Raw genomic sequence first — 13387 nt, forward strand, 5'->3', positions numbered from 1 at the left:
TGTGTGTGTGTGTGTGTGTGTGTGTGTTTTACAGGCTATTGAACTCAGGGCTTTGTTAATATACTATTGAGGATGTTACTATAGTAAGGAAGAAATTCAGAGTATTAGAACTAGGTGCTGAGTGGAAGAAATAGATTTGAGAATTATAATGGATAGAATTTGTCAGCAGAAAGGAAAATTGGAGCAGTTCTTTCCTCTTGAATGACTGCTGGTTTGGTATGTCTATTATTGAAGTGTAGGAAACAATATTTTCTTTGAGTGAATACATGATATGTTGAATTAGAAGTGGATTTAGAGATCTGAATTTTGAAGAATAGGTAAGCTAAAGTGAATAGAGTCAGTGGGAAAATTCAAGGTTATACAGGTAAATAAAATAGTTTGAGTTTATGAAATGAGAGATCTGGAATCCTAAAAAAAAGCATGAACAGAGAAGGAAGAGTCCAAAATAAATCAATAGGCTAATTAGAAAGGCAAGAAGAAGTATAGTGTCAAAAGAAAAAAATTTTTTTTTTATCCAGGATAAAATAAAACAACTAAGGGGGCTGGGAAGATGGCTCAGTGGTAGAGCGCTTGCCTTACATGCCTGAGGCCCTGGGTTCGATTCCTCAGCACCACATAAGCAAAAAGAAAAAAGCCGGAAGTGGTGTTGTGGCTCAGGTGGTAGAGCGCTAGCCTTGAGCTGAAGAGCTGAGGGACAGTGCCCAGGCCCAGAGTTGAGGCCCCACGACCGGACCCAAAAAATAAATAAATAAAACAACTAAAAGAACATAAAATCTGAAAAAATGTGCACTAGATTTGACAATGACATTAGTGAGATTAGTTGTGGGGAGAGTTGGGAGCAGATTACAATGAGTTCAAAGGACTGATTATTGAGAGAGGAAATAGAAACAAACTAATGTAGAGATTGTACAAGCTTGTGATAAAAAGCTGGCAAATGATGGCAGTGTAAGGTGGGCAGTTTTGGAATGCAAAGATAGTAACATGAACAGTGAACAGGTCCTTTAAAATTTAGGGTAGCTAAATTTTATTTTTGTATAAATACTTATCATTTTAAACTTCAGCTGCATCAAGTCTGTATAAGTGTTAGTGCAGAGAAAATGGGAATCTGAGACCAAAGATCTGGCTTCTATTAGAAATATTCAGGGTCCAACTTCCCTACATGAACTATAAAAATCATAATTACTACTTTCATTTTCCTTTCTCTGTTCTAGTCACTGTGCTAGTAATCCTCACCACAAATTATTTTTCAAGGTGAGTATTAAGCTATTTTATACAGATTCAGAGTTTACTTCTGAGGACCACAGCTTTTCAGGATCATACTAGATCCTGAAACACAAATGTGTCTTGATTCTGAACTTGGTGGTCTTTCCTCTAAATCAAATTGTTTCTAAAGTTTTCTCATTTTTTTAACTCTCAGGTAGGGATAGTAATATTTTTTATACCTATATCAAAATGTTAAATTAATACCATGATAATAATAGTATCTATAGTGTCTGAAAAGAAAAATATTGGTTACATACCAGAAAGACCTTATAATTGTGGCCATTTTTAGCATTGTCACTTGTCTAAACAGTATTTTACTTTTTAAGGTGGTGGTATCATGGATACAGAAATGTCTGAAGATATAGATCACAACCTAACTCCTACCCTTGACAGCATGTCTTATGGAATGCCGAATCAAACGGGATCTGAAAATTCATTGCTGGATGAAGATGATTATTTTTTGAACTCTGGGGATCTTGCAGGAATTCCAGTCGTTGGTAGTGACAATGAGGATGAACAGGATTTTAGTTCAAAGGACAATCTTGTTTCTTCAGTTCATACTGATGATAGCTTGGAAGTAGAGAGAAGAGCTACACAGCATGAATCAGACAATGAAAATGAAATACAAATTCAAAATAAATTAAAAAAAGACTTTCCTAAACAGTTTGATCAGGTTTCTGTCTTTAAATCAATACGGAAAGATTTTAGTTTAGTAAGAGAAAACAACAAAGAGACATTTTCTGGGAAGGAGAAAAATAGAGACCTAACTTATCATGAACGTGAAAAACGGTTGGATAAATCCCATAAAGATTTGGATTCAAGGTTGAAAAGCAGTTTTTTTGATAAAGCAGGTAATAATTGTTGGCATAGAACCATAAAACATAATAAAAAGTACTGGTAATATAGCTTTTATTACTTTTGATATTAAGTGAAATGTGAACAGTTAATTCACTGTAAGCCTGTCTTTTTCATTTATCATTGTTTTCTGTAGAATGATTGAATCCCACCCACCCCCAGTAACTTTTGATAACAGTATAAATGGTTGAAAATAGCTCTAAACCTCATTTCTCTTTCTTTTGGTTGTAATATTTTGATTAGAAGGCAAGATATTTTAATCATTAGTTTATTTTCTTTGGTTGACTATTGGAACCTGAAGTTGGATTTGTTTGTGCTGTAAGCCCTAATTTAAACTATTATACCTCCAATTGATCTAAATTAGGGGAATTTACTTTTTTTGTTCCTTCTATTCTATGTTTTAACAGATTTTTGAAGCTTCTTTTAGCCTGTTTATCCAGTGTACCCTTATGCTTTAACTCTAGTTCCATTTAGTGTGTGTGTATATGTGTATATATATATATATATGTATATGTATATATATATATATATATATATTTCTCTGCCCTACTCTCCTATTTGCCTGTATGCTATTCTCTCTCTTAGTATATATGCTTATAAAAGTACTTCATATTCAGCGATGCCTAGTTCCTAAATCTCTTGCATTCTGTAGTCTTTCATCTCCACTGTACATTAAGAATTGTTTTCTTCATTATATTTCCACAGCATTTTGTCTTTGCCTCATTATTTATGGTACTTATCACATAATAAAGCTCTGATTTGTTTTGTTTCTTTCTGTCTTACTGCTAGTACAGGAGTTTCTTGAGGACCAGATTGTTTCTTACTCATCTTTGTGTTCTTGGGACTTAACCTGGTGCAGTGAAAATTGTAATCCTTCCACAAATCTCAGTGATGTGGAGGAGAATAAGTGCACTATACCAATCACTATAATTCTTTCCTTCCTCCCTCCCTTCCTTCCATCCTTCTTTTCCATCCTTCTTTTCCCTCCTCCCTCCCCCCACTGCCAATCCTAGGGCTTGAACTCAGGGCCTAGGCACTGTCCCTGAGCTTCTTTTGCTCAAGGCTAGCACTCTGTCACTTGAGCCACAGAGCCACTTCCGGCTTTTTCTGTTTATGTGGTACTGAGGAATCGAACCCAAGGGTTCATGCATGCTAGGCAAGCACTCTACCACTAAGCTGCATTCCCAGCCCTTATTGTAATTCTTCTGCAAGAATATAATAGATATAATAATTATACCTGAAAGATAATAATAGAACAAACCAGTGCTATGAAAAAGAACAGTTATTTTGAGTGTTTATTATATGCAAGGCTATATAAAGGTATACTATGTTTTTCAATATACATAATTTAGTGTCCATTTTCAGTATCCTTTTAGAGGATATGGAAAATTAGATTGTTTGAAGGAGCATAATTTCTACTAGTAGAAGGGACAGATAAGACAAATAGAAATATCAGTGCCCAATTGAATAACGTGAGATTTAGTTTATAATTAAAAATAATGATAGAAGAGTTTACCACAGAGAGTACTAGCTTTCTTTCAAGTAACTGAAACAGTATGTTTTAGTGACTTTTTAATAGATATTTTTTAACTTTTAGCAAATAGGAAATATTTTATAGAGATGAGATGAATTTTGAACTGAGCAGAGTCTGGAAAAGTATAAACATTAAGATAGAGAAGATTTGGAAAGGGATTAGCCAGAAGTAAGGAAGGGGACAGCAAACAGTTTCATAGCATGATGTTTGAGCAAGGGAAGGTTTTAGGTAAGAATGAAAGGTAGGTGAGTAGGTGAGGCTAGGTTGTGCAGAACTTGAGGAACACTATCTTCTTGGGGTGGTTTTGGGATCTAGTTCACTTTGATGAATCTCTTTGGAGAAGAGTGGTAATGATTAAAATGATAGTTTTTTAGATCATTCTTATATAAGATTTGTTATTCATATACATGTGTTTGTTTGTTTGTTTTCTTTCAATAGCTAATCAAGTTGAAGAAACATTACATACTCATTTACCACAAACCCCAGAAACAAACTTTAGGGTAAGTTTTCAGTGTGTATGTAGATTGCTGTCAAAGTTTTCTTTATGTCTTTAACTATATGTTAGGTGGAGCACTGGTTATTTTTTAAATTTACTTATTATTTGGTTAAGGACATCTTTGGAGACAGTCTAAGAAGCCTGAGCTCCTAGGTTCTTTATCTGTATTTGATAATTTTAACTGGTAACACATTTACTTTTAGGCATAGGAACGCTAATGTATGTCCATAAAATTCTTCATTTCCCTTGAGCTTTTCTTTGGGCATTGGACCTGAAGAGGAATAGTATTAAAATTTGAATATTTATTAATCCTTTATATTGTGTTTTAGGATTCCAGCTACCCATTTGCCAATAAAGAACCCATTGGTTCCGAACTGGGGAATTCCTTTGCATCAAATATTAGAATTAAAGAAGAACCTTTGGATGATGAGTATGACAAAGCAATGGCACCACAGCAGGGACTTCTAGACAAAATTAAAGATGAACCTGAAAATGCTCAAGTAATCATTTCATCTTTTTAATCCTCTTTCTTTTAATCCACACATTACATTATTTATTTGAGAGAGGAAGTTCTTAAAAAGTGAAGTAGAATAGGCACACATCTCTGTAATCCTAGCTATTCAGGAGACTGAGATCTGGAGAATTGTGGTTCAAAGCCAGCTCAGGCAGAGAAGTCATTGAGACTACATCTCTAAAGTAATGAGCAAAAAGCTGGGGTAGAGGCCTTGTTCAAGTGGTAGAGCAGCAGCTAAGCAAACATGAGACCCCAATGGGGGTTGGGGAAGTGGTTGGTTGACAGGGATGAAAAGAGACTTACGGAAGTTGAGGCAGTTGGAGTTATCTTAAGGCAATTACATGAAAATTTACTTGAATAGTAATTACGGCTTTTATCATCTTTGTTCTTTAATACTACTCTCATTTTTGCAATGCATTCCAGTACAAGATTAGGGAACCAGTGAGTTTGAAGGCGAGTCTCAAAAGAACCAGTGAGTTTCAGAAGATGAGAAGTAAAGACAGCATGAATTAGCTATTTTTTAGAATTATTTGATCTGAATAAAGCTTAACTTTTCTATCTTTCTGTTAGATTAGGGAGTCTGAGAATATAAGATTTGTGAAAGAACTTTTTGTTCAGATTTTTAAAAATTTCTCACCACCACCATTGACAAGATGTCTACCCTGTATATCACAGAATCTTTAGCAAGATTCTTTGCCTCTTATCGTCTAGATATCATTAGCATCCCCTTTCCCTCCAACTTGTAACAAGCAGAAATGTCTTCAGATGTTACCAAATGTCTCCTGGAGAGTTGGGCACTGGTGGATCACAGCTATAATCCTACCTGCTGAGGAGGCTGAGACCTGAGGATTGGAGTTCAAAGCCAGTCCAGGCAAAAATATCCTTACCTCCAATTAACCACCAGAAAACTGGAAGTGGAGCTGTGTCGAAAAGTGGTAGAGTGCTAGCCTTGAGCACAAAAGCTTAGGTACAGTGCCCAGACCTTGAGTTCAAGCCCCATGACGGACAAAAAGAAAAAGTCCTCTGGGAGGCAAAATTATCTGTTGAGAACAGCAATTTTAGAATATAGAAGTAGAAGAATAGATGATTATAGAGGTGAGTGATTAGTATGAATCAGATTGATGTTCAGTTAAGCAAGAATTATTTGGTGCTTAGGAGGAGGTAAATTTAATAGGATAGTGATGGTAAAGCTATAGGAATTGGATGGATGTGTGTAGTCATTACCTCATTGAAAGCATGTTTGTGAGAATAGTTAAAATTAGAGAGCTCAGATACCTGATTAGTGATTAGGGTTCTAACACTCAGGAATAGTCCATGTGACAGTACATGCCTTAGAAGACTACAACCAGGCTGTATGCAGGGCAGCTCTTGAATCTCTTTACATGCCCTAATGTGGACATAAGAAATGATAATGCTGGCAGGGAACCAAAAGCATCTCTTTCCTTTGTATATGACCCATTGACATGTCTTTGGGCATTGGGAAGGTTATTTAGTATTACTGTTTTTAAAACAGGTTTCAATAACTAGAGAATTAAATATATTTATACACATGAATACATTCAAAATTTAAATAAAAATAAATATTAAATGTATTCAGAATTATAAAATGTTGAATATCGTTTTATTATGATTATGAAGGAGAACTTTCCTTAACGTCTACCTCTTAATTGACTAGACTTTTGGAAATGAAGCAATAAGATGAGTAAGTCCTAGGTATAAGCTCCAAAAGCATTCTTTGTGCTTTATTCTTTATGCTGGTCCACACTAAAGCAGTCCCAGTATGTAGTTTTCCTGAGCAATTCTTTCTTTAGTCAGTCATGTGATTCTATAGGAATTAAACCTTTGATGATTCTTCTATAAAATGCTCCAAGGGAATTCATATTATCTACTGTAGGTACTTAGTCTTTTCTTCTTGTCTTTTGCTCTGTTCTCTCCTTTTCCTCTGCTTGCTTTATTTATTTATTTTTGTTGGTTTTGGGGCTTGAACTCGGCCTGGGTGCTGTCCCTCAGCCCAAGGCCAACATTCTACACTTGAGCCACAGCGCCATTCTGCACTTGAGCCACAGTTCCAGTTTTCTGGTGGTTAACTGGAGATAAGAGTCTCATGGACTTGCCTCCTGGGGTTGGCTTTGAACCTCGATCCTCATATCTCAGCCTCCTGATTAGCTAGGATTACAGGCGTGAGCCGCCAGTGCCTGGCTTTTTTTTTTTTTTTTTTTTTTGGTATGTTATCCAGGATGGTCTTGAACTTGCTATCTGTCTGCCTCTGCTGGCATTACAAGTGTGTAACGATGCATATGTAACAATGCACCTGGCCTCACACTACTTTTTTGGATACAGAAAGCTACTGGGCTTTGAACTCAGGACCTCTCACTTGCTAAGGTGGTACTCTATCACTTGAGCCACTGGAACAGTCCTTTAGTGTGTTTTTGTTTTGTTTTGTTTTGGTTGTTCATGGGGCCTGACTGAACCTCAGGGCTTGTGCACTGTCCCTGAGCTTTCCTGCTCAAGGGTAGTTCTCTACCATGTTGAGCCGCAGCTCCATTTTTTGGTTTTCTAGTAGTTATTTAGACATAAGTGTCTGACAGACTTGCCTGACTGGGCTGGCTTTGAACTTCAATCTTCAGATCTGAGCCTCCTGAATAGTATTACAGGTGTGAACCACCAGCACTTTCTTGTTGGCTATTTTTGTAATAGGATTTGGCTTTATGCCTGGGCCAACCTAGACTGAAGTTTTCTTTTTTTTTTTTTTTTTTTTAATTTTGTCAGTCCTGGGGCTTGAACTCAGGACCTGGGCATTATTCCTGAGCTGCTTTTTGCTCAAGGCTAGCACTCTTATCACTTGAGCTATAGCACCACTTCCTGCTTTTTCTGTGTATGTGCTACTGAGAAATTGAACCCAGGGCTTCATGCATGCTGGGCAAGCACTCTGCCACTAAACCACATTCCTAGCCCCTGCAGTCCTCTTATTTATTCTTCCCTTTGACATGCATGTGCTGCTGTGTCTAGCCATTGTGCTTCCCACATAGCTTAGAATTATAGGCATGCACCATTCGACCCAGCCATTGCTTAAAGTGGAGTATCCCACAATCTTTATGCTCAGGTTGCCCTTGAACTATAATCTTCCAAACTTTGTAGATAAGATTATAGGCTTGAGCCACCATCCTTTATTCACTCTTACCTTTACTTTTGACCCTCAGTTAGTTATTAGTGAATTTCTCATGGTTTAATAAAATCATAGTTTTAGTTCTTGGTGTCTTTCCAAAACTTCCCTTGGGTTTTCTCTGTGCTTAGTTTTGTAGTTTTGTTCACTTTTTCCCCTTTTAATATAGTTCATTTTGGTCTTAATTTCTTTACTATTTAAGTTAGGTGCTAAAATGTATGTGTATACTTACCTTCTACCCATTTGCTCCTGGTGGTTTCTTCAGTTATAAGTTTGCAAAGTGTGTCAGTTGTCTTCTTCTGAGGTTACTGCTTAACATGTGGTTTCCAGTTTCATTTCTCTACTCTGCTCCCAGTGTATGCTACTATAATATTTTCTATAGGCTTATAAAATACATATTTACAGTCACAGAAGCTTTTATTTGCAATACTGTATTGTTTTATCTTCCCATCAGCCTTATGGCCAGAGTACAGGTTACATTTGTAAGTGAGGGTGCTGAATTTCAAAGAGATGATATTTACTCAAGGCCGTTATGTCCAGGAAGAGGCAGTCTGGGGTTATAATCAGAATCTTATTTTTGTTAGTCTATCAGTTTTTCTATAAGAAACAAAATGATACAAACTAGAAAGGTCATTTAATTTTTTTTTAAATGCTTGGAGAGGTTTTTAAAATAGAAAATTTGAAGAGAGCCAGAGTCCTTATTCTTCCTTGCCTTTCTCTCATAGGTTCTAAAAGCGAGATGCTAAATAATACTATATTAAAATCATGATTATTTTCTCTTCTGTCCAAAATAATAAAGGGTGAACTAATTTATCAGTCTTTTCATTGATATAAATGTGAAGATGGAAAAGCAAATTACTTGTTAAAATAGCGATTAGTTACCCACTTAGAAAGTAGAACGCATTCATTCCAATATTAGGATTTTATATTAGCAATTTAATTTGACTATAGAAACTGTGTTCTTAATTTCTAAAATATGTATGTATCTTTCCCTACAAGGCAAAAACATTGGTAAATGAAGGTTTTTGTTTTTGTTTTTGTTTTTTTTTGGTCCTGGGGTCCTGGGAGCTGTCCCTCAGCTCTTCAGCTCAAGGCTAGCACTCTACACTTGAGCCACAGTGTCACTTCTGGCTTTTTTCTACTTATGTGGTGCTGAGGAATTGAACCCAGGGCCTCATGCATTCGAGGCAAGCACTCTACCATTGAGCCAATTTCTCAGCCCTTCCCCCTGTCCCTCCCTTTTTTTTAAAACACCTTTTCTCCTAAAAGTTTATGTCTCATCAATCACATACTTACTTTTGGAAATACATTTGTATTTGTTAGTCATTGATTTGTTTGTCAAATATTTGTAAAGTTAGTCCTTATTAGGAATTCAGATTAACTGAATTGTACTGAAGGCATTGGTGGTACATTCAAACACAATACTTTATGTACTTATTTTGTTACACATAATATATAAAAGCTTGTCAGGATGTTGAAATTGTCCTCATACAAAGTAAAAAATACTGACGGAGACCATTACTGTGAGCTTATGAGCACCGACTATTTCTGGAGTTTTCTGAGATGAATAATTTATTTGGAAATTAGGAGGATCATGAATTGGAGCTAGCCTGCGTCAAAAGTTAACTGGACTCCATCTCAAAAATTTAGTAGAGCTTGGTGGTGAGCACCTGTTATCTCAGCTACACTGGAAGCAAAGATAGGAGGGGATCATAGGCTGAGATTGACGAGGCAAAAAATAAACAAGAAATCATGAGTCCTTACCAAAAATTAACTAAAGCAAAAACAGAAAGAGGGCTTGTTTGAAGTTGTGGATTTAAACCCCCTTACCACAAAAAATAAAAATTTAACTGGAAATTTGCTTTAATATACTATATAACATAATTTCAGGCAAACATATTAGGAAAATTTAATACATACTTAATCAGAGCACAACTATGAACATCTTTTTTCAAATGACGTCTCAAGTAATTTGTTAAGCATTTCTTATAAATGATACTCTTGATCACCTACAAGGCAGTACCTATTTTAGATATATAAGTATCACTGAACTTTAAAATGATGAAAACCTTCTATAAGTAATTGCTAAAAGAACACAAATTATTGATAATAGCATTATTATTTAATTCCTGTTGGATTTTTTTTTTTTTTTTGGGTCCGGTTGTGGGGCCTGAACTCTGGGCCTGGGCGCTGTCTCTCAGCTCTTCAGCTCAAGGCTAGCACTCTACCACTTTAGCCACAGCGCCTCTTCCGACTTTTTTCTTTTTTCTTGTGTGGTGCTGAGGAATCGAACCTAGGACCTCAGGCATGCAAGGCAAGCACTCTACCACTGAGCCACCTCCCCAACCCCTCCTGTTGGATTTTTGATCTACTACATTTTAAGAAAATTAAGAGAAAAGATCATGGAAAGAGGGAGATAAAATGATCATTACTTGCTGGTGAGAACATTTATTAGAAAATTAATAGAACGCAGCTGGGCGCCAGTGACTCATGCCTATAATCCTAGCTACTCAGGAGGCTGAAATCTGAGGATCACAGTTCAAAGCCAGTCCAAGCAGGGAAGTTTGTTAATAATTTGTTTGGAAATTGGGAGGATCGTGGATTATTTCCAATTACAGAAAAAGCCAGAAGTGGTGCTCTGCCTCAAGTGGTAGAGCGCTAGCCTTGAGCAAAAGAAGTTCAACCCCAGGATCTACAAAAGAAACAAACAAAACCTAAAAAGAAAATTAATAGAACTCATGAAAACTTAGTGGAATGCCTAATTGCATTATATCTATATAAAAGATTGCATTGTTTGTATAAATACTTCCCAGTTAGATGACATAATGAACAAGGTATATTATTCTCAGCAACAACTAAAAGTACTATATGAGATAAAAGATAGCTGAGTGGAGAGACTTTTTTCAAATGAAAGAAATATGATGTCAGTTGTTCCTAAAATAAGGTATAGATTTGATGTGGTCAAATCAATATGTCAGTAATTAGATTTTGAAGTTTTGAAGGAAATAGGCATGCATTTACACATTTATATATATGTTGTGAAAAATACTTGTAGTAATTGAGTGGCAAACCATGTTAAATATCTTGTCATTAGTTTCATTAGGATAGTAACATGGTAAGATTAGTCATGCTGATAATGATTTGTATAGATTTCCCCTTCATATTGATATTCATATTTTGTATATTAATCAATGGCAAGTGGAACAATTTCACTTATTAGATAGTGGATGAAAAATGCCCAATCACACATGTACTAAAGCCAATATTGGCAAGTTATCGATAGCTGGCCAAATCTACCCTACCTGTTGTTTTCCTACTTTGTTTTTCTGCCCACTCTCTTGTACACAAAGTTTTATGGAACATTGCCATGTTCAATTATTTATATATTGTCTTGTGAGTGCTTTTGGTCTACTATGGCAGAGTTGAGTAGTTGTGACAGAGACCATATGGCCTGCAGAGTCAAAAATATTTACTATCTGGCCCTTTGCAGATAAAGTTTGCTGACCCCTGGATTAAAGGACTGTATTATAAACAATGAAACCACTTTCTTATTATTTTATTATGGAAGTAAATCTTTGTAAGAGATAGAAGAAATCACAAAGGTAAAGATTGTCAGATTTTTGGCATAAAAATGGATCAGTACATAAAAATTTTAAGTCAAAGTACATATTGAGGAAATGTTGATAAGAAATGCTATGAAGGATGAATGTTGCATTATAATGCAAATAGGAGCAAAATGTGGAAAGACTTATTTGTTGTTTTTACATAAATTGCTGGAATAAGAATTTTTGTTGGGAAAATAATCTCACTATGTATAGCAAACCTTTATGCCTTTTTAGTTAGGAATTCTTTTTAAGAATTAAAGTAGACTCATGGCATTACTGATTATGTTAAATATGTGAAAACGTTGGGTTTTATTTACATAATGTCAGTGCAAGACCATCTGGATGCCAGAATCAAAAGATACAAATAATACTGATCCTGTCTTTATTGAAAATTTTTTATGACTTTATTTAAAATTTTATTACAGATTTTTGCACAAATTTTCACTTAAAAATGCTGCCTTAAAATACTACCTTTATTGGAGGGAGGTTTGGGTTTCTTTAATTTTATGTCTGAGACAAGTATACTCACCTCAATCACCTCTTTGTGTAATCTGATATGTGGGATAAACAATATATATTGGTACTTTTCAAACTTGAGTAGTAGTGACATTCCCCACCACAAAGAGTATGTCTGAGATATGTTCCAGGAATAAGGAGTATTGCAGTGTTTTGTAAGCTTTAGTGTGAAAAACAGTATATTAAAATTAAAAAAAAATATCACTAAATGTAGACAATGCAACATTATAGTTGTAAGAATAGACAACAGCACTGAGTGATGATCATTCATGGCTTAAAATATGTATATGTGCCCTTAAAAGCCATTGAAAGGACACAGTTTAAAATGGGATTTTAGAATTTTCAGACTATCTAGACCTCAGGGGTTCTTGGACTCAAATCTCAGAAACCACTGCTATTTAGTTATTAGAAATTATTTTGGGGGTTGAGGGCATGCCTCAAGTACTATAGCATTTGCCTGGCATGTGTGAAACCCTGGGTTCAATCCCAGGACTGGAAAATAAAATTTCTTTTTTTGGGGAGGGGGTCTGGTTGTGGGGCCTGAACTCTGGGCCCGGACACTGTCCCTCAGCTCTTCAGCTCAAGGCGAGTACTCTACCACTTGAGCCACAGCACCACTTCCGGCTTTTTTTTTTTTTTTTGCTTATGTGGTGCTGAGGAATCGAACCCAGAGCCTCATGCATGCAAGGCAAGCGCTCTACCACTGAGCCATCTTCCCAGCCCTGGAAAATAAAATTTTAAGTTATTTTGAAGTAATATGCAAATATTCAAACAATTCAAATGAGCACAACATGAGTTTATAAGAAATACTCTAGACTAATTATAGTTGTGTAAAGAAACAAAACCTATCTTTGAGTAGAAGAGGGGAAAAGACTGGAAAGAAATATACCAAAAAAAAGAATAAAAGTGGTTCTTTTTGGGTGATGGAAATTTATCAGAAGTTTTTTCTTCTTTCTACTTACCTAAATTTTCTATAGTGATTGTGTATTACTTTTATAATAAACAATTACTTAAAATACTGTAATAGTTAAGAAATTTCAGAACTGATTTGTAAATGTTTGGTAGTATTTAAGGCTAATTAAAGAGCTAACATTCCTTTTTTTCCTTTTACCCTCCCAGAATATGCAAGCATGTTACACTAATCTTGTTGTTTATTATAGCTTGCTGTTGTGTATTTCATTAAGTTAATATTGTAAATGTTTTCCACCTCCATATAACAATAGTACAATGCCTTGAATATTTGGATTTCTTTATATGTTGTTTTCTCTGTACTTATTTACTTATTTTTTCCTTTTTAAAGGAGTATAGTCATGGCCAACAGCAAAAAGCTCAAGAGGGGGAACTGAAAATTAGTGCTGTATTTTCAGTCAGTGGCAGTCCTCTTGGTAAGAAACAACTGAATAAATGAATTGTATTAATTCTGAGCAACATGAATGAGAGG

At 35.5% G+C, this 13387-nt stretch overlaps 1 protein-coding gene across 4 annotated transcripts in view; it reads left to right on the top strand.

Moving 5' to 3' along the window:
• The window catches only part of Zmym4 (zinc finger MYM-type containing 4), a 112679-nt gene that overhangs the window by 44077 nt on the left and 55215 nt on the right, over positions 1 to 13387 (top strand). For 3 of the 4 annotated variants that reach the window (XM_042677431.1, XM_042677437.1, XM_042677425.1), the window contains 4 exons: positions 1590 to 2114; positions 4091 to 4152; positions 4478 to 4648; positions 13247 to 13331. In XM_042677431.1, the coding sequence (XP_042533365.1) occupies positions 1590 to 2114; positions 4091 to 4152; positions 4478 to 4648; positions 13247 to 13331 (843 nt within the window). Of the gene's footprint in view, positions 1 to 1589; positions 2115 to 4090; positions 4153 to 4477; positions 4649 to 11324; positions 11428 to 13246; positions 13332 to 13387 lie in introns of those variants that run through there. The other variant, XM_042677445.1, reaches the window with a different exon arrangement.

This window comes from Dipodomys spectabilis, unplaced genomic scaffold (assembly GCF_019054845.1).
Source record: "Dipodomys spectabilis isolate Male_0828 unplaced genomic scaffold, ASM1905484v1 ptg000002l, whole genome shotgun sequence".
In the NCBI taxonomy this organism is placed as follows: domain Eukaryota; kingdom Metazoa; phylum Chordata; class Mammalia; order Rodentia; family Heteromyidae; genus Dipodomys; species Dipodomys spectabilis.